General features: G+C 37.5%; 1 protein-coding gene across 1 annotated transcript in view; it reads left to right on the plus strand.

The window, feature by feature from the left end:
• Nucleotides 1-23,578, plus strand: part of GRXCR1 (glutaredoxin and cysteine rich domain containing 1) — a 114,518-nt gene extending 90,940 nt beyond the window's left edge. The window contains exons 3-4 of the mRNA XM_019630052.1: nucleotides 12,289-12,354; nucleotides 23,282-23,578. Coding sequence (XP_019485597.1) covers nucleotides 12,289-12,354; nucleotides 23,282-23,461 — 246 coding nt within the window. The 3' untranslated portion in view covers nucleotides 23,462-23,578. The remainder of the gene's footprint in view (nucleotides 1-12,288; nucleotides 12,355-23,281) is intronic.
• Nucleotides 23,579-26,444: the final 2,866 nt, after the last annotated feature.

Consider the following 26,444-nt stretch of genomic DNA (forward strand, 5'->3'; position numbering starts at 1 on the left):
GTTAAGCAGGGCCATGCTGCACAGAAACATGTAGATCATGGTAAGAGGTCTGGCTTATGATATAAATGGAAGGCAAAGGTGTTCAGTGTTTTAAATTAGGGAAAGGTCAAGTGAAGTGACCATTTTGACTTTATAGATCATTCTGGTCTCTGCATAGAACATAGATTGGTAGCAAGCAAGAATAAAACCAGGGAAATGATGGACCCTTGGAATAGCATGTTAGCAGTAGAGGTGATGAAAAATTGATGGATTCAAAATAAACACTGCAGGTGAATCAACAGTACTTATTGATGGATTGGATGTGGGATGATGAAAAGTGAGGAGTCAAGTTCAACTGCTAGGATGTTGATTAAAGTAACTGGCTATTTGGTGGTATCATTAATAATTTAGAAACTAAGGTCTTTGGCTTTAAGAACTTGGGTAGTTTCCATATGAGGGTTTATGCTTTGGGTCTTAGAGGCTGCCTTATTTACACATTTTAATGAAATTCTTTGGCCTTTATCCTCATACCTCATAATATATTAATGGCTTAGTTTTATATTTTCATATATATTTTTTTCCATTTTGTTTTATTTTTAAAATGTTTCTAGGGCTCTCTTTATCTTAATTTTCTTAGTCTGCTGTGGCTTTGGTTATATTATTTTATTTCCTAGTATATTTTTCCTAGTTTTTATTTGTTTAGTTTTATCTTGTTTTCATTGATTAAAATAAACTTTTTACTTTTGGAATCTACTTTTTTATTTTACCTTTTACTGCTTCTAGTATGCTTTCATTTCTTTTAGTTTATTTCATTCTTTCAGTATTTAGTATGTTATCACTTATCGATGGCTGTGCTTTGCCTCATTAAATGGTTGGTATGATAAATGGTCATTTAATGGATAGCTTTCATATTAGCTCATCCTCTAAAGAAGGGGACTATATATTTACTCTCTGGATGCCTGAAACAGACCTGCCTATGTTCTTTAACAAACGTCCTATATTTCTATCATTTGCCTCTTTGCTTCACAGGAAGGAAAATAGGAGACATGCAGGTCAGAAATTCACAGCAGAAGTTGGCCTCCACTGATGGCATAAATGAAATGCTGAAATAGTCTATGAGGTATAAGAAATGACAAGTTCTAAAATCTGTGTTACTTATCATCTACCATTACTAAACATTAGACAAAATTTGTAATATATTGCTATCATGTGTTTGGGAATATAATAATAAAAGAAATAGTAGTAATATTTATTAAGCACTTACTATGTTCTATATTAAACTGTGGCTTAATGCGTGTATCATACTGTCTTCTCAGACTCTCTCTTAGAGGTTTATGTTATTTCTTTCTATCTATCTATCTACCTATCTATCTACCTATCTATCTATGTATTTATGTATTTATAAATGGAAAAATTAAAGTTCAATAAAGAAAAGCATAGACTTTGGAGCCAGGTAGATCTAGATGTGAATCTTGACCCTGCCAAATGTTACCTGTGTGATGCTCTTGAACAAGTACTCTTATAACACTTGTACTTTTATAATCTCTTTAAGTCTCAGTTTCCCTATTTTTAAATCTGTTGGTTTTAAAAGACAGCATGAAGATTAAATGAAGGATGCATGTAGAGCACATGGTTAATGGTAGGTGCTCAGTAAACTCCTTAGTGAAGAGGCTTCTCCTTTCTGTCTGATACTGTCTCATTGCTCCAAACCCCTCCTCTCACACCCTGTAAGAACTGTCACCCTCTTTACATCAGAAAGTGTACAACATTCCATTTTCAACTAGAACTTGTATATTTATTCTTTCCCCTCTTCCAGAATTATCCCCTAATATTATATAAGCTTGCATCTGAAACTTACCTGTTGATTACTCTAACATACGTTTCTCTAATAATAAAAAGTGTGTATATATAATTTAAAAAAAAAAAGGACAGTCCTTCTGGCATTGTGCTATCCACTGAATCAGCCAATGTCCTTAGGAGATGAATCATGGAAGCCTTGTAACTTTGAGCAAATCCCAAGCTGCATTCTTTGGAGGACCCAGAGGCCAGGACAGAGGGAGATGACACAGGAGTGCCAGGTTTTGATCTCATTCCATTCTTAGAGACCTGAGTTTATTCATCCTCCCTGAACTTGCCTACCCAATTAATTCCTTAATTTGCTTCTCCAAACAGGAGATAGTCTGACAGGGAGAGACCCCGGAGTAATAGAGAAAAGGAATCTTAAAATTTCTACAAGAAATCTCTCTGGACAAGGTTATTATTGTCTCCTGTTTTACTTCTTTTCCTGAATCTTGTAGCTAAGAAAAAAATATCTTGAATTTTGGGCAATACTCAAGAGTTCATTCTCCACCTCTCTAATGTCATCCTTATCCCATCTCTATTTCTCTATCTCTATCTATATCTCTGTATAAATGTATTATCTATCTATCTATCTATCTATCTATCTATCCATCTATCTATCTATTTATCTATCTATCTACCTAGCTATCTGTCATCTATCTCTGTATCTATCTATCATCTATATAAATCATAGGTTACTGGTTCAAGAAGGTAGGTATTTGTCTCAGATAAGCCTGAGTTGGTGGTGGTAGAGGGGTATATATAGATCTCTCTGCTCCATGAGTGATTCTTCTATCTCTTGCACCACCGTCAGGGTGAGTCCTTACCTCATAGTTAAAAATGGCTCAACACCACCATATTTTTTCTAGCTTGTTAAAAGGCAAAAAGAGTAAGTATAGGACAATCATCTTGTTTTTAAGAGTATGACCTGGAAACTGTATGCATCACTTCTGCTCCCATCTCACTGGCAAGGACTTAGTCACAGGGCTATATCTGACCACGCAGGAGGTTGGGAAGAACGGTCTTTCACTATATGCTATACCCAAGTAAGTTTCAGAGGATTTTGTAACTAAAAAGAAGAATGAAGAGTTGATAGCGACAGTAGGGCAGAGGTAGTTAGGATTCTTTCCACACTATAAATAGGATAGTCCCAATAAGAGAAGGTCACTACAGTTGATTTTTAAAAAGTAAACAGTTGACAATGAGTCTTTCCAAAAGCATCTTTGGAATTAGGCTCAATGGAAGGTCCATTACTTCTACAAGTCTGCTGAAAATAACAAGAATAAACAAATATTATTCTTGTTTTAAGGCTCTATGAGTGCCTGGCACTACGCTAAACACATATATGCATTATCTCATTTATTTCTTACAACTCTACATGCTAGAGATATTCTTTCTCTACACTTTATAGCTGAGAAAACAAGTTTTGTGGGGTTAAATAACTTGCTCAAACTCATACACTAAATAAGTAGCAGAGACAGGATTTAATGCATGGCTGAGCCCACAATTTTAACCCCAATGCTACAACCTTCCCAACATATTTTGTTAGTTGCATGATTCACTTTCCTTCACCTTAGGAAGAAGGTGAAGGAATCTACAGGAAGATTCTCATCCTCATTCTCTTGTTCTGAAGACACATAATAAATGGGGGATCAACCCCAATAGAATGAAAGAAATCATCTGATTCAATGCTGGCTGTGCTTATTACTTTCTGTTTTCCCTTATAGATTGCTCTCCCCCTCCTCTGACCTGCTCTGTGACTCTGGGGGACAAATTTCAGGACTGCATCACACAGATATCTTTGCCCTCAGATTTCTAGTTCTTTCCCCATGACTTCAGTCAGAGGGAGGCTAGAGCGGGAAACCTGGGTAAGGCAGCCCAGAGAGGTTGAGGTATTTATTTTCTCTGCCGCCATAAGGCTGAGGTGTGTTTTTGGCAGTCCCTGAGTTCCTCTCAGCCCTATCCTCACGGCTATATTGTTTGTTAAGTTCTGTGGTAACAATGCCTTCCCCATGAACTGAGACCTAGGGGTAGTAGCAGCTTCCTGTTGCCAGCCCCTTGGGTGCATCACCAAGCCTGCTGGTTTAGTTAATATTGTCCACACTTCTGTAGATGGGCCTTTCATCAGGTCCACCTAATAAATAATAGTAAACAAATAATAATGAATGCCATACTACTAATAAATGTCATCTGTTCCCTTCTGCGATCCTGTAAGATGCATTGGGTTATTCTTATTAGTTAAAACAAACAAACAAACAACAAAAAGAAAACCACTGTTAGACAACTCATGACTCTTTAGCTTTGTAGTACCTTATATAAATAGGATGTCTGCTTCATTTCATGATCATGGACTTCAGTACATTGCAGAGAAATCTTTCCAGGTGGAAACTGGGGGGTAGGGAGGGGGAGGCATCTTAACACTTTTGGTAATTTTACTAAGATAGTAATATGAAAGATAAAGTAATTTTTATTGCCTGTATAAGCTGCAGTGATGAATCCTTAGTAACCTATCCATGTCTAAACATCGTTGGATCCCATCTGGGATTAAGGCCCATTCAAGTTGGAGCTTCGTCCTAGTAATGAAATTTTAATTGACATTTTGATCAACTAATTATATTTCTCAAGTACTCTCACCATTTGATTCTCAAATATTTGAAACTCAAATATTTTTCCTGCTGAGTGATTTCATATCCATATTATCCCAGAAAAACACTCAACTCAATTTTCTTCAGCAATATTGGTCACTGACTATCCTCAGTTTTTCCGTCTTCAGAGGGTCCTCGCTGAAAACTAGTGAAGTCTCCCATGATAAAGATTACTTTAGCCATTCTACAACATAGCTGAGAAGCTTTATGGTCTGGAAAATCCTCAAATTTTATACCAACTTTTTACATTTAATAAGTCACAAAATTGAGTCTTTTTCCCAGTATTTTGCATGAGGCCCCCCTTTTTTATATATTCTTTTTCACTTATGGTGATATCATCCAAGAATAATGTAAGACTTTTGTAGACCTCCATTTATCTTTATTAACTATAGAGAGAAAATGTTTGTGGACCAATGCTCAACATTGGTTCTGCTATAAATGCTGTCAGGGAGTATAATAATAATAATAATAATAATACGAGTATTATTTATTGAATTCCTATTGTGTGTCGTGCAGTGTTCTAGACTCATATATCATTTTGTGTCACCTTTATAACACTATAAATATTATTATACCCAATTTATAATGAGGAAGCTGAGCTTTAAAGAATTTATGTTACTTGTCCAAATTAAATTAATTTGTAAATGGAGGCATTAGAATTTAATCTAGAGTCTAATTCACAAAGCCTTTGCTGGGCTTCACCACTGCATTCTAGAAGTTTATGCAAAGTGAATTTTATGACACAGTACACAGCAACCTTAAATCTATTAAACAAAACCGTCTTCTGGTTTCTAGCTCAACCCCCAATATTATGTCTTTCTTCAACCTGGAGACTTGATATCACTTTTATATAATTTGATGTTAATTTTAAAGAAACAAGAGAGATGGCCTTCTGCAATAGAGAAGAGAATAATACATCCCCATGATCACCTGTTTTGATGATATGGCTTTTTTTATTTCATTATAAAAAAAAAAAAGTCAAGGTTGGCCTCCATAGGAGATTGTTCTTTACAGCTACCCTGAAAAAGTAGCTCAGCATTAATTGTACACAACTAAAATCACTTTCTTTGATAGGCATTTTCTAAGAGCCAAAGGCCTGTAACTGCAAAATACAAGGCACGTAGTTTAGTTAACTTTGCCCTTAATTCTTTCTGCCAGGGATACAAGAAAACTATGCTCTTTAGAATGAGATTGTCCATGGAGCCTTCACTGTGTTTTTTCATACACAGGTGGGATGTTGCTACTCCTGCTTTGATCATTTTCCAGGCCTCAGTGTTTGGCGGAGAACTTCAGGACCTCCACAGAGTGCGTTCATGTCCTGGAGAAGACCCAGAACTGATTGCTGAAGTAAATTTTGACTTTGTCAGCAGGACTCAGGTGGCTGGTCTCCAGGGTGGATGTAACCTCCCATTCTGGCGGGCATGGCAGCCACTGCAACAAACGTTTATTGAGCACATTCTTTGGCAGGCATCATGCTAGGTGCTGGTTGAGCTCCTTGAACGCCAACCCTGCCATCTGCTCTCCTGATTACACAGCAGAAGGCTTCTGTAGCAGCAAACACTGGGCAGCCCTAGCCTCCTGGTCTGCAGCAGAAAGAACAACCTCCAGGGGTTAGCTCTTTACTTCCCATCAAGTGTCCAAGTGAGAGAAGTGATGGCTATGGGAGATCATTTACACAGTGTTCATCCCTTTCACTTCTCTAAGTACCTGGCATTCTATCAAATCATCAGCTTGGTCCTTTGCAGGCTTATCTCCACCAAAGTACATTTGATTCATGCCCTTGCTTGTTTTTCCTTTTAAAATCAGCAGTCATTATAAGAAACAAGCCATTTGTAATTTCATGCTGTGTTTACTACAAAAAGGCTGCAGGTATAAATGCAGCAAATACTTACTGAGTATCCATGGTGCACCACACAGAGTGCTGGGTCCTTGAACTTGTAGCCTCTGTAATCACCACTGGGTTTGCTGTGCAGTGGGGCAAAATGTGGCCTGAGAGTGCTAGGGGGGAATGATGGATTTTTGTCTGGGAAAATCAAAGAAGCTTCATTGAGAAGGTAACATTTCAGTTGGGTTTGGAAGCATGTCTCAGAGGTTTCTAGGAGAGGATGGTGGGGAAGATAGAAGAAACTCTGAGCCAAGGATGGAGCATGTGTACAGGCATATATATATCTCATGAAAGGATCAGGAGAAGGGGAGAAATTCAGGGTATCAGGATCATGTGGTATTAAAGGACAAAGCTGGAAAGGTTGAGGCAGTCAGGTAGTGAAGGCCTTTGTAGATCATGCTCAGGATTGTGGGTTTCATCCCAGTCACTGGAAGATGTTCCAGAGAGAAATAAACAATAGAAAGGCCAGTTCGGTGAGAGGGGAAAGGAGCCTTGTTTAAGCCAGCAGGGGGGATGAAAACTTGTGCTGTTTGATTCAAGAGGCAGTTCTGTGATGGCATTTATCTAGAGACTATATTTTTATGGTTAATTAATTAAAAAGCTAGAACATTATTTATTATATCTGCCAGTTCATCTAAAGTCTCACATAAAGCATTGGGTTGCATTGCACTATGCTAAGAAAAACTTTGTTTCAATTGAGGAGCTGGCTCACAATTAAATTTAAGGCTCAGTCATAGCCATCATTTTGAGGTTTATTTAGGACATTTACTATGTCCTGAATTCCTATTCAAATTTTATTTTATCATAATATGGATCTTTTATTGCAAGCTGCTTTCTTAGTAAGATAAAGTGGTGTATGAATAAATACAAGTAAAATAAAATAAAATAATATATAAATATAATATGTGTATGCACAGTTAAATTTTGTGTCTGTTTTTGGTTAGTGAGAACATTTTTCTAGTTCTTCTAGACCTCTCCGAAATGTCAGGTCAATAGTTTTCAAGCACTACTCCATGTTCAAACCAGAGTCTGGATATCAACATGGAAATATATCAGCATGGAAATAGCTAAAATCTGTGTGTGATTTAAAAAAATTTTTGAGAAAAAAAATTTAAATGTTTGTATTTATTTATTTTAAAATTTTTTTTTTTATAATGGTGTTTGGAAACTCTTGACCTAGTAACTCTTCCCAGATACCTAGAAGAGGGTGCTAAATATAAGCTGGTTTATACCAATCTATTATTGTTTTCAGCTTATTTTTAAAATAGATTGCTTAAAATGTGGCCTGGTATCTGATAGGTTGGCCGGTAAAGGAATGCTGATAGGTGGATCGGTAAAGAAAGTTTAAGAAAGTCTATTTTATTAAGAGAAAGTCTATCGGGCTGAGCGAAGATGGCTACAGCCCTGGTTGCATGTCTGAAGGAGACTTGCAGCCCCAAGGGAGAGGTGAGGAGGGTTATATAGGGGCGGTGCTGACAGAGTAGCATTGTTTGAACAAAAAATGCTGACTGCCTGTAAGCCAGTAGCTGTTTTGTGGCGTTTTCTGTTATCACAAGTTTGGCTCTGTCTGCAGGTGCAGGCCAACAGACATTTTGTTTTCTTGCAAACATGGCTCTGTCTGTGAGTCAAGGTCTCTGAGACCTAACATTAAGTCAATGTCTCTAACATTAAGAGACCTAACAGTATCTTACCTATGATTTCTTTAGGGCACCGATCCAAAATACTATGCAGAATATGATAGGAAGTTTCATTTTCTTATTTTGAATGAAAGAAAAGTGACCACAAAGGGTCATGTGCATATAATGTTTGGTAACCTTAGTGCCCTCATTAATTCCTTCCCTCATTCTATCCATGTGCTCAGTTAATGATTATTCTTCCTAAAGATTATTTAATCATTACTTAATGGAGACAGCTTTCCCTGCACGTCATGATTAGGTTAAATTGGTTAAATTCACCTTATTATAAGCTTTCGTAACATTTTGTACCAATGTTTCTTTTGTAATTATAAGTTTACATTTATTTATGTGATCTTTTGTTTATCATCTGTTTTCTCCAAAAGATTCCCTCAGAAACAGGGAGAAATTATTTTTTCTTCTTCTTATTGTTATATTTCTCACACTTAGCACAGTGCCTAACCCATAATGGGGGCTGAAAAGAGTGCTGACCGTGGAAATGAATGAATAGACACAAGCATGAAAGCATGAATGTATGTGGTGGCATGCTTTGCACCTGCACGGATCAGAAGTGGTGGGCAAGTGTTCTGGAGTCCTACTCAGCATGGGGCTAATTTCTTTTCTCACTTTTTTCTTGTTCTTGGAAGGGATGAATCTCTTCTTTGGTGACCCACATATGAGAAAAGATTATGTAGACTCTCTTATCTTTGTCTGAGATGCTTGTTACATGTAAAGTGGCTGTTCACATGTCACAGCCCACTGCTCAGAATTTTAAGGTGGGAAGTATTGACTGAGAGGAGAGCTAATTTCATGTATGGAAGGGTAATGAAATAGATCCTTTCCTGGCATATGCAGCATATTAGAAATAGCTGAATAAGGCATGATGCTGAGATTAAAAAAAAAAAGAACTGGGATGCTTTATAGCTTCTCTGGCACATCTATTCTTTTTGAAGTTATTGTGATGAAAGCTTTCATTCATCTGAGCTTCTTGGGCACCTACTCAACCACACACTGCCATGTTCCCCAGAGTGAGCATTACCTGTATCATTTTTTCATGGATACAATTATGTTATATAAGAAAGCAGGCAGTGTGCATGACACAATGGAAAGAGTATAGGTTTTGGAGTCAGTGCAACCTTAGTTCTAGATCTGGCGGCTTTATATTGGTTAACTGAAAGGTTCTGGGCATGTTCCTTATTCTCGTTAAGCTTTAGTTTCTTCATTTAAAAAATTTTGATAATAATGCTTACTTTGTACTAATTATTAAAAGAGCCAATGTCTGTAAAACACTTAACACATCACTATCATCGTTATTTTCAGGATTGCATTAATATTTTAGAAAAAAATGATTATGAATCAATTGAAAAATATGCTAGAATTTTTTCGTAGGTATCCTGGAAACCTTGGTAAGCTATTTAATTGAATGTATTTCATTGAATTACATTTAAAAAGTAACAAAGTCATATCTGACATTCTTAGCTAAATACCATCCAGGAAAACATTATTTCCTAATAATATCGGTACTTAAGGAAATACACTGTCCTTTGTGGACCCAAGGGTTCCTTTAAAGGCTAGGTAATAATTGAAATGCAATGGAGAACTGTAGAAAATGAGACCTTTGGAATATGTGAATGCAGTGCAGAGCAGGGCAGATTGAGAGCTGCCCTGATAAATGTCCCAAGCCTCAGGATGAGAGGAATCTACTTTTTCCCAGAAACTTGCCAACTAGGATGAGACCTCCATCCTGTTGCTGCAGGTCAGGAGCAGAGAGGGTGCCCTCTGATTTCTCTGTCCTACACATAGCATCTCACACTTAGGTTTGTCAAGAACATGGTCAAGTGAAGCACAGGGAAGTGGAAACACATGGGGAATTGCAGGGGTGGGTTGACTACAATTTCTGCTCTGTATGTGACACAGGGGTCAGAGGAGTCCTCCCAAGGAAAGGACCTGCAGGCTGGCCAGGTGGAGTTGTGGGTGGAGGCCACATTGCGTAGCAGCATTAGAGAGAGGGACCCTGGACAGTAGCCCCCAGGTCTCTGTTTTCCCACCTTAAGCACTTGGTACACCACCTGGGCACTAGACATCCAGGTGTCTTGAAGAGCAGTGACTATTATGACTTTAGGTATGTTGCTGGAGTGGGCAAAGCCTGCATGTCTCCTGAAACATGGAATCTACTTCCACAGTGGTGATGGTGCTGGAATTATTTGACTGAGGCACAGTAAATTTCATGCGTTTAAGGATAATGAGATAGTCATTTGCTGACCTTTGCATTGTATTCCAAACAAGTGACTAAAGCGCACTGACTGCTAAGATAAGAGCTGAGAAGCAGAGGTGTGGTAGCTTCTCTGGTGCATTCATTCTGTTTGGAGTCTTTGCAGTGCATTTCCTTTCACTGAAGAAAAATGACTCTTATATTCTCCTTACTGCTTGAGTTCATGGACCAAATTCCCCAGAGGCTTTTCCCGTTAAAAGAAATAGAATGTAGCAAAAGTAAAATATTTCCAGATATTACTACGTTTTAGACTTTAATGTTTTACTTTAATGTTTTATTTTGTTGCTTTTGTTACCTTTGTTCTCACTTTAGGTGTTTCACGTTTGTATTCCTGGCAAAAGTACCCACAAATAAAAGAATATAACCTGCCTCATGGAGCTATATATATTCTCTATAGCCCTGCGTATTCATTCCTAGTGCTTTTTAATATATCAAGTTGACGTTTCTGATGGTGATTAAAATGACATGAATTATATAAGATAAACTGAAGTAAAATGAAACCCAGAGAACTAAAGGCTCCTATACATCACGACAGTAATTGGCTGCCTTATTTTAGAAATCACCCAATCGTCAAGGTCCAGACCAAATGCCACCAACCTCAGAAATGCTTCTCTTTCCTCAGCAAGCAGATCACCCCACCCCCACGCATTGGGATTTCCTAGCTCGCCCTTTTTCTGCATCAATCCTTTGGCACTTATTTTCCATTCTTCACTGTGGGCTCCTTTGTTTTGTGTTTACATAAAAGTATATTATAACCTCCTTAAGAACTGGGACCTTTTCATTTTTTAAGCGAGTCTTTGTGTTTTCCATCCTGCCCGGCACAAACAGAAATCCAAAAAGTATTTTTTGTGTGATGCTATTACTCCCTGGCTTGTTGATTAATCAATAGTGGATTCAACATTTTGTGCTGGGGATCTGATGTGAACAAGGCAGATGTGGCCTCTGCTTTTGATTAGAAATAATTACCCCATGTTTTCCTTCTTCCCCCTTCTAAGACTATATGTTGGGAAGTAGAGTGGGAGAATGTGAGAAGAGGCTGGAAAGGGAAGGAAAATGTGGTAGTTATTATAGAAGAAGCTTACGTTTGTTGGAAAGTCCATACATTGCCCCCATTCTCGTTTTCACGCTCAAGTTTTAGAAGTTACAAACATTGGTTCTGGAGTAAGTCCCCTGCCTGTGTTCAAATTTTCACTCTGCTTCCTTTCTTGGTGACCTTGAAATTATATAATCTCACTGAGGCTCCATTTCTGCAATTAACAGAGCCTACCACATCAAATTAAGTGATGTTGGGTTCCTAGCTCACAGTGCATGATTAATTAGTATTGGTGGTTATTAATTTTATTATCAGTAGTAGCTGCTGTTAGCTTTACATGCATGACTATGGAAAGCCATGTCCAGGCTGCTAGAGATAGAGCAGAGACAGCCCAGCCTGGGAATTTGGTCAAAGGCTTCCTTTCCAGATGGTAGAGCTGGCTTCAGGCTCCCCGAACAACTCTGGAGGGTGTGCTGGAACCTGTCATATCTGGACTTAACCTGACAGTTGTGCGTTTTCATGCTGGAGGTCCTTCTCTTGCCCACACTAAGCCTTACTGTCATGTTTCCCCGAGAATAAGACAGGGTCTTATATTAATTTCTACTCCAACTTCTACATTTATTCATTTATTCATGTACAAAAATCAACAGTTATTCAAACAGTCATGTCTGGCTGACAGTCTTAACTAGGGCTTATGTTTGAGGTAGGGCTTATATTACGAGCATCCTGAAAAACCATGCTGGGGCTTATTTTCCAGTTAAGTCTTATTTTCAGGGTAGATGGGGGAATATGTTAAAGGTGGGACGAGAATTTCTTCTCTTCTTTGGCCTTCTTGTTGTAAGGTTACTTAGATTTGAAGAGAAGAATCGTGTTGTTTTTTTTGGGTTAAATTTTCCTGGCTAGAACTTGATTTTCTTCGATACTAACAAAATGGATTTTCTCCCCCCCCCCCCTCTTAATAGGGTGCTGAGAAAATTTTGTCGATGAATGAATCAGGAGAACTGCAAGACCTCTTAACCAAAATTGAGGTAATTGTGCTTTTAGCTACTTATTTTTAGTAATCAAAATGTTAACCACATTCTGATTGTAATTGAGTTTTCCTAATTGCATTTTTCCCATGTTCCTACAAATATGTAACAGGATACATGTGGCAGTTTTAATTTGATGTCACCTGCCATTAAGTTTGCTCTAACAAGGGTGGCTTCGGTGCTAGCTTCAACAGCTTCATACTATTAGGTGAAAATTCCAGTTAGCTTTATTGGAGCCTAATTCTTTGTAATAGAGATGATGTTGATGTGTTTCAAGTCAGTTGTCTTGAAACACATTTAAATTTTCTTATTTAAATTATTCTGTTTTCTCATGGATCAGCTCATCATTTCTAAAGATCTCAGAAAAAGTTATGTGTCTAAAAATGCACATTTAAATTGTGTGCCTATACTAATTAGTACCACATCAGAGAAATACTTATTCAACTGTGCAATGTACATAATCAATACGCAACCTGAAAGCCTTTAATACCTCTCTGTTGAATTATTTTGTCAGCCTATTTCTCTCTCTGTATGTAGGAAGATCATATATTTTATCATCCAAACTGGGACACTTTGAGAGGGAAAGGGGTGCATTTATAATTATTCTGGGGCAGCCAACATGAGTCAGGACTTTCCCAGGTGCACTAGGCAATCTGGTTACCTGGTATCTATGTGCCCCTACCAGCTCCTCATGATCTAGCCTCCTTTGATGACTTTGTTTCCGATTCTCTGCCATTCCTGTGCAAGCTGTTCTGCCTACCTAGAGTGCTATTGTTCCAGTTCTTCATTTCCCGCCACCATCTTTGAGGCCCGTATGCGGTATCAGTTCCCCAAATCATTTCTGATCTCTCCCAGCTTTGAATTCAGGTTAGCTTTCATTTTGTTGGGTGCTTATCAAAGTGTTTTGATTTTTGTATTACTTTTCTTTGGGTATTTGATTCATGGCCCAAATGAACTATATGCTCCTTGGCTTTAGGCATCATGTTTTATTCAATTTTGACCTTGCCCAAAAGGACAAACACAATGTGGGTGTATATCTGATATTCTAAAATTCCTCTCAGCTCAAAAATCTGTATGGATGGAGTCAGTTCTTTCCTTATGTACCTACACTCTACTCCAATCCCATTCATTTGGGTTAATGTGCATCTTTTATTTAAGTCATTTAACTTGGTTAATGTGTAGTATTATTTTCTGTGCATATTTTTAATTTATGTAAATGATGCTATAGAATATATTTAATTTTGTTTCAAATTATTTTCTCTAGGCATTATGTGTTTAGGTACCATTTATATTGCTGTGAGAACATTTACTCTATTTCTTAGAACTGCTGCATAGTTCATCATGACAGCACTGTTCAATAGAATGTTCTTTGATGATGAAACTATGTTCTATCTGTACTATCCAAAATAGTAGCCACTGATTGCATGTGGTTATTGAACATTTAAAGTGTGGTTGGTGTGACTGAGGACCTAAGTTTTAAATTTTATTTAATTTTTCTTGACTTAAATTTAAATTCAAGTAGCCACACGTGGCTAGTGGCTCCTGTTTTAGACAGTGCAACTCCATGAAGCCCACCCACTATTTTTTATCTACCCACTTTTCCACTGATGGATAGACACTCAGATGTCCCCCAACTCCTTCCATCAAACAAACAGTGCTGCAAGGAATAACCTTGAACATGGTCCCTGTGGATTTCACTGGGAGTAGAAATTGCTGGATCAGAGCTTCTGCATATTCTAGGTTTTCTAGGTGTGCCAGATGGCTCTCTGGAATGGTTGCGCTATTCAACACTCCACCCTATAGAGAAAAAGGTTTTGTATGTTCCCACATCCCTGACAATTATCTTACATTGTTCTCTAATTTACAATTGTCTAATTTTTTTTTTTTGCCAGGGTAGTAGGTGTACAGGTATATTGCTTTATTGTTTTAATTTACATTTTCCTGATTGTCACTGAGTTTGGATATTTCATTGTGTGCTTGTTAGATTTTTACCAATTTTTCTGTACATTGTGTATTTTTTTACCTTGCTCATTATATGTCTTGGAATTGCCTTTTTTTTTTTTTGGTTGATTTTTAGAAGGCCCTTCTATATTCTAGATATAAATTTTCTGTTGGTTTTAGTCATTACAATGTTTCCTTCCCTTTTTTCACCTTTTTTCATGGTATCATTCATCCAACAAAAATCCTTTAATATAATCAAAGCCATCATTTTTTCTCATGTTTTGTGCTTTTGAACTTTTATTTATGGAATGCTCTTCCATCTTAAGGTCAGAAAGATATTGTCCTGTGATTTCTTTTATTAACTATACTTTTTTACATCTAGATCATATAAAATCCAATTCTATTTTCTTTCACATGGTGGGCTAATTTCCCAACATGGTCTACTATACTAAATAATCTATTATTTCTTTATCGCTTTGTTGTGCCAATTTTATATTATAGTAAACCCCTATATATATTTGGGTCTTTGTCTAAGCTCTCTAGTAAGTTTCACTGATCTATTTGTTTTTTATTGTACTAATATCATACTGTATTTATTTCTGTGGTTTGATAACAACTTTTAGATTCTTATAGGGTGAATCTCCCTCATTAATCTTTTTAAAAATAGATGATTGACTTAGCTATTCATAGGCTTTTATTCCTTTGAGTCTGTAATTTTTATATCTGCAACATGATTAACACCACCATGCTATATTAATATAACCTTTCTCTGTCAGCTTAAAGAATTTTGGAAACAAGATTTTGTTCTCTCATTAAGTCTGTCTCCAGTCTACCGATGACATAAATAAGGCACAGATATTTAAGACTATGCTTAATGTTGAAAAGAATGGCATGGTGCTGGCTTCTAATGCTATCGGAGTTGTTAAGTATTAAACTCTGTTGGGTGCTTTACCCATATAACAAAATTGTTGGAGAATTTGAAGCCATCCAAGAAAGCCATGAACTCTGCCTGTGAAGAGAGCTGGGGTTTAGGGCAAACTAACACAAGTAAAGAAACTGGCCCTGGGGACTCAGTTGGAAGAGCCAAGCAAAGTAGATAAGGGATGCAAGATTCAGATCCATTCCATTTTTCTGGTTGGGTGTTGGCAATGGAGCAGGAATTAAATATTCATGAGGTAGAAAACATTGGCGTCCTTACTATGTAGCAAGTAATATTTGTGGTATTTAATGTAATAAGTCATTGAAAGCTCACAACAGCCCTGCAAGGTGGGTTCTGTTATTGTCCCCATTTTACAGACAAGGGGATGGAGGCACAGAGGATTAAATCATTTGTTCAAGACCTTATATGTTCAATTCATGATTCCAATAAGCCTGACTCCCAAGCCCATGATCATAGCCATATGCTGCCATCACTCTTGAATTAAGTGTCATGTAGGTATCTGGGAAATTTGACCATATGTGGCAGGACCCCAAGGCCCAGGTAAGAAGTTTACTGGGAGATAGGCAGAGTATTAGATCCAGGGTATAGACTGGGTTTTAATACTGGGCTCTGATATTAGTGGAGCATCATGGAAGATGGGCAAATTGGTGATAAGTTAAGAGAGAAACCAGACAGATCCTACCAAATTCCAATTTGCTGTTACTTGGGTGCTTTATAGAAGGCTACTGCCTTGCTCCTCATAATTCAGGCCCAAGTTTTCAGCAGTTTTCTCAGGTGATAGTGAGGAAAAAGGCTAGCCATTGCAGTTGGGCCATCAGAAATGCTGTCAGCAAATAATTTCAAGTTTTCTGATCCATGAATCTTGGCACACATCCTGCCCAAGTGAAAACTGCTCTGGGAGGCTGAATGGGTCTGATTCATTGGTGAAGATTGTCAGTGGCCTCAAAGATGAGGAACTGGCCAAAGGCAGCAGAAGCAAGTGAAATATAGCTATAACTGGTATGAGACTTGGGTCCAATAAGGCTAGCTGCACCAGGAGGGGCTCTGCTCCTGAGACGGTTTGCAGGGGATCCTCCCAATAAGATATGAGCCCCATGTGGACGCAGATTCTTACCTATTTTGTCCTCTCCTTTACCTCTAGTGCCTAGAACATGGATTGGCAAATAATGGGCACTAAATAAATATTTTTGAGTTGAATCTTTTTTCATCCAAGATTTTTTTTAGAACAGACAAAGCAGTTAATTGATGAAAAAGAGGAGAAAAATCATTATTTTATGTAGTGACTGCTTGGGTGAAAATGATGAATAAAAACATCATTTTTGGCAAAATTTATTTATTTTTATACTTATATATTTATTTATATTAATAAACAGGCTAGAGAGCAGAAGCAAAGAGGTGAGTAAGGATTCCCCACATGCAATAACCAAGTCAGATGGCTGATCTTACTGGTGTTCACACAGAGAAAGGCCAGGATTCGTTAGCAAACACCTTGTTATGGCAGATATGGGATTAAAGTTCTCAGATGGTAGAGAAGCTCTCAGTAAGCTTTTGCCTTGCTATTTTTTTTTTAAAGATATGAGCAAACATTTTGTTGTCATTTCTAGTGAGATTGCCAACATAGGATTCATTTTTTGCAATTTTTTTCTTGGAAAGCATTATTTTTCCTTCAGGGCTGGTGACTCTTACTTATTGTTCATGAGGAACAGAGGTAAGATGCCCAGCTACATACTGAGGATGCTGAAAATGGCACAGACTTTCTGTACAAGGCTTTGGAGCTGTCAAAGCCTGTCCTGACCCTCCTGGGAGAAGCACCCATTAGGTTCAAGAACCAGGCTCATACATTCAGGCTTATATATTTAGTATCATACTCGTAAACTACAAATTTCTTTTGTGTCTGCATTTTGTTCATTGGCTTCTTTGCCAACCCTGTAAATTGAGTATGCTAGAAATTAATTATCAAGTAAGATTCTGTTTATTGACAGCTTGATCAGACAGAGAGTTTTTTTATTAGGCTCCTAAAAGCATTTGCTGAGCTAAAATTTTGAATATAGTTTAAAATGATATATGAGGTGTGATCAAATAATATGGCGAATATTTAAATTTTAAAAATGTATTACAGTAAATATAAATTAATTGCCATTAATCCCCGTCAGAGTACTCTTCTTGCTTTGAACACACTTATCCCATCATTCTTGCCAGTTTCTGAAGCAGTTCTGGAAGTCCTCTTTTGGGAGTATCTTTGGTTGTATTGTCATGGGTGCCTAGATACCCTGAATCATTTTGACTTTGGGGAAGAGCCAGAAGTCGCACGGTGCCAGATCCGGTGAATAAGGTGGATGAGGACACACTGTAATGTTTTTATTTGACAGAAATAGCTGTATACCAGAAGCAATGTGTGACACAGAGTGTTGTCATGGTAGAGGATGATTTATAGCACACTTTAACACACCTCTCAATTGTAGCTCACACCCAACTGACCGCACCCAAGTTGAAACTTGTCACACACTGTTACTAAGGTTCAATGTGCCTCTTCCCATGTTGAAGATCCCTGCCTTTCCGTTGGATGGCACTCGGCAGCAGCATTCACCATATCTTTTCATTACAACGGAAAGGCTTTGTGTCACACATTGCTTCTAGTATGACAATTTCTGTCAAATAAAAACACTATGGTGTGTCCTCATCCACCTGATTCACTGGATTTGGCACCATGCAACTTCTGGCTCTTTCCCCAAAGTCAAAATGACCATGAAAGGTAAATGTTTTGAATTGATTTCAGGACATTGAGGCAGCCATGACACTTTAGTTCAACTAAAGACACTCATGAAAGACGACTTCCAGAAGAAATGCTTCAGAAAGTGGCAAGAATGATAGGATAAGTGTGTTTGAAGCAATGGGGTGTATTTTGAGGGGGATTAATGGTAATGTGTCTTTTACTGTAATAATTTGTTTAATTTAAATATTCACCGAATTGTTTGATCACACCTCATACATAGACAAAGTTGAATCATCCAGGATGATTATATGGTTTGTGCACTCTTTGACAATTTGTTACATGGATTAAGTCTGCTTCGTATACAATCTGAATGATTAGGTTTATGGTCACAGAGACTCAGATAAGTTGCTTCCTCTGTGGTAGAATACTTAAGAGACTTTCAAGCTCTTTTGGAATAGAATTCGATAATCTGAGGTGAAAAATAAGAAGTGCATTCATTTCCTGATCTTGAAGAAGACACTGAAGGCTCTTGATCTTAGCATCCTATTTCTATATGAGATAACTAAAAGAAAGCTTTTTATATTCCTGAAATTTGAGGTTTTGCTACAAAAGAATGAATTTGACCATCATTTATGAACTTTACCCTTTTATCCTTTGTCCCTTGAACCTTTGTTAGACATTTGGGAGTTCCTGTGTACTTCAACTCACATGACTACAGGATGGAGTGGGCCTACTCAGTGATCTAAGGGTGGGGTTAAGAGCTACCATTAAGAGAAAGGGGAAGTATCTGGTTCACTGCCCCACTGTCATAGCCTCAATGTCTTGCACAGTACTTTGTATGCTATTCTCAATCAAATCTGCATGGTTTCTCACTTTGCTGGACACCAGGACGCCAGCTACCATAGATTCCATAGTTGATTGAAGGTCAAAGTTCTGCAGTTGACCTTTTCAATGAAAGTGGAAGTCTGTTTAGTTGCTAATAATAATGACTATTGTTAATTTGTTACTCCTCCTTCCTCCAAGCTGGAACATTGTCTAAGTTTGGGGGCATTCCTTTGTTTATTTTCCATTTTGCCCTAAGGCAAACTACCTATGAAGGTAGTTTGAGGATGCAGGAGCATTGAATATAAGACAACTCTTTTTCTTTATAAGGAATTCTTTAAGCTGGTACCAGAGTTCCAATGAAACAAAAGTGCTCTTTGAAGAAGATGGCTAGGAATGACTGCAATGTTTATTTTTATTAGAAGAACAAATGGAGTAGATTGTACTGGCTGATGTACTGGGAATGGGATTCCTGGAGGCTAATGGAGCACTGCTGGAGCTTTAGTGGGTGGTCTCAAGGCCCACTCCTACCCCACCCCCACTCCTGCTTTAGTCATAGCATTTACCCCTGAACTGGTTTACGTTTGGGAATCCTATGTAATATTTTTTTGAGGAAAAAAAAATGGCTGTAAATAAAGGTTGAAACTACTGTTAAAGAGAAAAGACCATGAATTTTGCTCTTGAAGAGAGTTCTCCAATTTCCAGTTTTCTAATACTCATGTGACTTGAGCATTTTTTTACTCATTAAAAGGCTTTGTTTACTCATTTGTAAAATGAGGTAGTCTCTATTACATCAGGTTGGTGTGAGAACTGGGTATAGACTCTACAGCCTATGTAAGCCATCCTTTTCATTTTCCAAATTTATGCCTGACACAACTCATTTTTCTTGAGAATGGAAGTGGCGTCATAATCTTTTCAACACTGTGCTCTAAGACATCAGAATTCACATATGATTTGAAACACATTTACTCTCCCTTTTTCACAGTGGCAAGACCTTAAATCAGAAGACTAAGTATAGAAGAGATATTTAAATAAAATGACTATAAGAATGATAAAAAATGGTTGTGTCATGTGACCACAAGCAATTACGCTTGAGGTAGCAGTTGATAAAAATCCCTTCAAGTAAGGATTTATTAACGAAATAATAGCTAACAATGACTAACCTTATTGAGTGGCTACTATGTGCCAGGCAATATTCTATTCACTTTACATGAATTAACTCATTGAATCCTGTCAACAACATTTTGAGTGAAAAACAGATCTCATAATAGCATTGCATGGATTCTGACAACATTATTTTAGGATGGTCTTGGTCCATTTGTGATTCCCTTCAAAAATGACAATTTAGCTTTTTGTAGTTATACATTAGTTTTCTTTTAAGAAATGTATTTGTTCTGACTTGTGGATAAACTATTAAGCAACAGCAGGCTAAAGTGATACTAATGAACTTAACGTTTCCTATTTTGGCCCTTTGAAAGTCATCTTTGTCTGTCCTATTGCAGGCCAATGATGTAAAATAACTTTTAACTTTGGTGAGTTACCAGTTTGAGATCTGTGTGTTGTGAAGCTGGTTTTTGGAGTGAGTGATGTAGCTAGTGAATGAGCCTGGGGATGGCCTAACACTCACTATTCATTCCATTTCCTTGTTTGTCGTCACAAACATATTTTCTGGGAAACCATATGCTATTCAAGAATTTGGTTGTTCACAGATGTCTTGTGTTATTCCAGGAGTTAATATTCGGCCAGTGGACACTAGTGTAGCTATACTAGTTATTGAGAGTATTAAAAGATAGATGTTTGTACTGGTTGTTAAGGTAATTTATGCTGGCTGGTAAACAGTTACTATTGCAAGACACCCAAACATCTCTCCTCTTCCCTGTGAGCAACTCCCCCCCTATAAGGGTTGCAGGTAAAATATAGGATGCCAACTTGCATTTAAACCTCAGATAAATTATGAATATTTTTTTTAGTTTAAGTATGTCCCATGAAATATTTGGCACATACTTACACAAAATGTTGTTTGTGACCTATCTGAAATTCAAATACAACTGGGCATCCCATATTTTTATTTGCAACATTTGACAACCCTGTTTCACGTGGAACCTAGACCTATTCACAATCCTGCACTAATGGATGACGCCCTGGACTCTGTGGTCCTGCAAATCCTTTCTCCAGGACCTAGGCCAGCCCAGCATCTGTTTTGACCAGTTGGTGTTCTTGCTATACAAGTCATTCAATATTTTTAATATAACTTTCTGGCATAGCTCTAATAAATGTCAAGGGTCTATCTACTTCATCATATTCTTTCTAAAATTTGATGAGAATACCATTTCTTACTAATTTCCTTATATTCTCTTTCAAACTACACTCTTTTTCTATCGCTGGGTTTATTTTTACTCAAAGTTCTTTTTTCCTAAAGACATTTCAATATTATCCAAAATTATAAGTCCAATATTACCATTTTTCTGTCAATTCTTGCACAAAGAAATGATAAAAACCCATCTATGAAATAATTGAATTGCTATACACACACAAACTTTTTGGAAGAGATTTGAGGCTCTGCCAACTTGATCAAGTTCCTTGTTTGCGTCATTCACAAACAAAAAAAAATGAATTGACAGGCATTACTTTCTTTCTTTTTTTTAATGTGAACCAAAGAAGAAAAAAATGCACAATTTTTAAAAATTAGAATTTATTGTGGTGGCAATGGTTAACAAAACTACATAGGTTTAAAGTGTACAATTCTACAATACATCATCTATATATTGCATTATGTGTTCACCACCCAGAATCAGTTCTCCTTCCATCACTATATACTTAACCCTTTTACCCTCTTTTACCACTTCCCTCTCCCCTTACCCTCTGGTAACCACCATTACTTCCTGTCAAAGTAATTCTGTGCCACTAAAAGTGATATATTACATGGATTTTGCCATCTCCGTATAATAGCTCTGTCAAACTCTAATTACAAGTGAATCTTGCTATCTACAGAAAATGCATATCTGAAAAATAGTCTGGGAATATATAAAATTTAAGGCAATCATGTCCTTAATGTTTGTTTCCCAAAGTACAGCCCACAAAGTAGTAATTATGATAGAATTATAGAATTGTGGTTATTTCCTGGGGAAAGGGTTTATTGTTGTATGTGCAGGGGAAATGGTGGGTTAAACCAGTTAATCCGGTTCCTTTTCAGTGGGAATTTTTGGAGACTTAGTCTGTGTAATTGTGAACCTCCAGAGAAAAGCTCTATGTAGGTGTCAGTATGTGAAGTATGTTTGTCTGAGTGTGTTTATGTATGGATGCACATTTCCCAGCCTTATTTTAGCCATTATTCTTGTTACAAAGCCACGCTTTCAAAAAGCAAATTTCTATTTTGCAAGTCAGGAGTTTGGTATTCACTCACTTTTCTTTTTGTATTCATTTTCTAATGGCCCCTAATCTCCCCCAGCTGACCACTAGTGGGCTCCAGCAAAGGTTATGTTCTCAAAAAAGCAAATAGAAATGTATATGGATATTATCCTCAAAATATTATCCTCCACACACTGCCTCATTATTTTCATTCTACTATTAGGATGCTTTATCTTTACCTGACGTAGAAAGGGTGATAGCTACTGTGTGAAGTTTTATGGACTTAGGTAAATGTCTTAAGGTTTTAGTGCTTGTTTCTTTAAATATAAAATGAGGAAAAAGTTGCTTGACTTATCTTCTTTACAAAAGAGGTCTGTGTGTGTGAAGGATAGGGTGAATTTGAAAGTGCTTTTTAGAAAAGCAAAGCACTATTAAAATTTGCAACATAATGATGGATCTCCAGTTGATGGTGGCTTCTTCACATTTCAGCCTCTAGTTTTCTGATTTTCCAGCACTAGTAGTGAGTCTATTCTATAAGCAAAGACATATAACTATTAAAAGGTACTACAGAGAAAGTTACAATATTTTCCTTTAAAGCAAATCACCATCTCCTGAATTGTTTGGTTTGAAAAATGTGTTTTCACATGATGGATTTCTTGAAGCGTGTGCCCTTTAACATAAAATGCACCAGGCTTTACACACTAAACTCAGGCTATTGATGGCCACTTATGAGGCAATGAAAGGAACTTCAGCTAGCTTTTCCTGAGTCTAACATATGCAGAGAGTGCCAAAACAATGTATATGCATTTTAAGAAAGAAAAACTGTATTAAAATTGTAATACTCAATATATACTGATAACAAAAGATGAATACAAGTCATGTTTGACTTCTGCAATTACTAGAGGTGCTCAAAATGGTTACCATCAGCATCCAGATACTTCTGATTACCGCCAACTACTGCTTGAACAACGCTGAGCAAAGTGTCCACTTGTATACATTTTTTTGGCACCCCAGTATTAATGATAGGTGATTCCAGTCGATAGCTATATTATGCCAATATTATTTTAATGATTATCTACAGTGCAGAAAGACAGGACGGTTGACTGAGTTGTTCATGCTAGCACATTTTCTTTTCTCTCTTGTCCCCCTGCCACCATATACAGAGAGTGCAGCATCCACACGAGTGTCCCTCCTGTGGAGGCTTTGGCTTTCTTCCGTGCTCCGTGTGCCATGGGAGCAAGATGTCAGTGTTTCGAAACTGCTTTACAGACTCTTTCAAAGCCCTGAAGTGTACAGCTTGCAACGAGAATGGTCTTCAGCGCTGTAAGAGCTGTGTTGGTTAGGGGGCGCTTCCACCCAGGGAAAGCCTCATTTTATTAACTGGAGGCAATAATTTGGTTTATACTTTTCTAAAAAATTGTCATGTTTGTGGATTAATCAATAAACTTTGTTTATTATAATTGTCTTTGTTTTGATTTTTTTGCCCTGGCCATTTCATTGATTTATTAAATAAAAATGTTTAGTTAACAACTACTATGTGCCAAGCCCTGTTGTAGACCTTGGTTTCTAATTGAAATTACTCAGTATCATTCCAGGATATCCAAAGTCTGACTCCTTAAATGTGTTTGATTTTAAAGAAAAGACAAAATATATTTAGTGGTGCCTCCAGCAATGTCACCCTATTGTCTCGATAAGTTAATTAAACTCTCTAGATATATAAGCACATTTCTATGTGTGTCTCAGTTGCATGGAAGAAGAGAGCTCTGGATAGTGGGAAAAAAATATGATCATATTCTTAGACAGTAGAGTGTTTTTAAGCTGTAAAATAGTCTTGGAGCTGATAATGTTAATGATAATTAATGTTATCAGATGAATTTCTTGGTGATAATACAAAAGCTGTCAGAAGACTTATCTGGATTTATTTATTTATTTATTTTAAAGTATCTGCTTTGTGCTATTGTCCCAGAAAGCCCTCAAAAAGGCCACTATTGTTGTTCCCTTGAGAGGGACATAGAGAACTACACAGTTTGAACATATAGTAGTCAATGATAGCAAAGTGGACAAAAATAAATTTTGTTATAATTATTGGCTGATGCCTATCTGTACACATGTCTGTACGCTGATGAATTCCTTTACCAGTGAATTTAAATTGCCTTCACAACATTTGTGATAAGCACATAAACATATTTTACATCTTGGTTTTATGTAAAGCTATAAATATTTACCGGATACTTTCTTATCAGGTAGGCACAGTGTAAGTTATAATTTCTGCTTTCATGGCACTTATCCTCTAAGAAGGAATTAGGTATTAAACAAATAACTATAAGCAGAATGAGTCTTTAAACACTGAATGGTGCAGTGTGTTATGGGAACGCATAGCAGGAGGACAATCTAAATGAGTTAGGAAATGGTAAGAAAAGGCTTTGTGGAGCAACTGATTTTTAAAATGAGACATGGGTGCCGGCTGAGTGACGCATTGGTTAGGAATTGGCTTGGGACGCCACCTCTGAGCAGCAGGGCCTCTGTTTGGATCCCACATGAGGGCCAGTGACGCTGCGCCCTCTACAGCTAAGATGGTGAACAACAGCTCTACCTGGAGCTGGGCTGCTGTGAGTTGCCGGCGACGGTATAAGCTGCAGTGAAGCTGCAGTGGGCTACCATAAGCTACCGTGAGTGGCCGGCAGCCAGCATGAGCTGCTGTGAGCCACCATGAGTAGCCGTCCAGTGGCTGGCGAGTGACTGCCTCATCCAGGAAGAGCGCAATGATAATACCAACATGGGCCAGTGAAGCGATGTCCTCCACAACTAGACTGAAGAACAAAAGGACAGCAACTTGGCTGTTCCCCTCCCCCAATTCCCCAATAAAATCTTTAAAAAAATAAAAATAAAACAATAAAAAAATAAATAAAATAAAATGAGATATGAAGGGTAACTGGAAACCAGTTAGTCAAAAAGCAAGAGGGATAGTGCTTCGGGTAAAGGAATAGCATATGTGGAGACACTGAAGTCAGAAAAGTTGTAAAATTAAGGAACCGTAAGAAATCCAATGTGAGGAGTTATCATCTGGTAATAGTGAAACAGTTTATAGTAGACTAAGCCTACTGCTAATCACACATTTATCTTGACCAAAATGGTGAAAAAGAAACAACTGTTCAATGCATTGGAACTCAACTAAAAAATAGAAAGGAACAGGAACAGATTCAATTACTAGATGAAAGGAAACAAAATGAACTCCACCTTTATCTTGCTTATGATTTGAGGGCATTTCCTAGTCGCACTGAGTATAGCTCATAAAGAAAGTACAAACTTACTGGTTTGAAAACATAAACGCTGGAATTGGGGGCTGCAGTGTGCCTGGAATTGAATGGAAAATTCTAAGAAAGAAGAGGACCAAGGAGAGGGGAGTCTTCATATCTTCTCATTAATTCCACTCAAACCCTTGGCTGATTCCTAACCTACATAAGCAGAGTAACAACCTGGGACCAATTCCAATGTGCAGGGGTTTTCTCTCCAACACCAAACAATTCTCCAACACCAGCTGGGTATCTTATAATTCAACTGATAGTTTCTAATGAAGGTAAACATACACTAATGGTGTGCTCAACAATTTTACTCCTAGTTATTTACTCAAGAGAAATAAAAACATATTTCCACATTATAGAAGGGCTTCATGGAAGCTATATTCTTAATAGCCAAAAAGCAAACAGATCTCAAATGCCCACTGACAGGAGACTCAATAATATAAATTGTGGTATATTAATGCAGGAGCACACAACCTAGGAATAAAAAGGAAAAAGCTATTGATTCTAACAATAACATTTTGTGAACAAACTAAGCCGGACACAAAGGCTATGTACTATATGATTTCATTTATATGAAGCTATAGAGTAGACCAAAATGAATCTATCGAAAAGTTGCCTCACAGCGGGGAGGGGCCAGGAGGAGGAAATTAAATATGAGGAGAACTAAGACAGTGATCCAAGTTACAGCTAGTTGGGGGAAGATTTCCCCTCTGTCAAGAAAGGGGGGAAGAGTTACGTGCATCAGGGAAGAGTTTCTCATCACAGTTCCAACATGATTCTGAGATTCTATTAGTTAGTAGGGTCTATCCAGAAATTTCCTGATTACTCAGGCTCTGGCTGTGTCTCTGCAAATCCAGCCATAGTACCAGGGTCCTTGTCTGGGGTAGAATTTCGATGGAGAATTAGGACAGTACAAGGGATTCTAATTTTCGTACCCTATCTTGGACTATGGGTTCAGAGGATAAAAGCTCTCTGACTTACAATTGTGTTCACTAGGAATTTGATTTTGTTTCTATCCTGTATT

The sequence above is a fragment of the Hipposideros armiger genome, unplaced genomic scaffold (genome assembly GCF_001890085.2).
Source record: "Hipposideros armiger isolate ML-2016 unplaced genomic scaffold, ASM189008v1 scaffold_887, whole genome shotgun sequence".
In the NCBI taxonomy this organism is placed as follows: domain Eukaryota; kingdom Metazoa; phylum Chordata; class Mammalia; order Chiroptera; family Hipposideridae; genus Hipposideros; species Hipposideros armiger.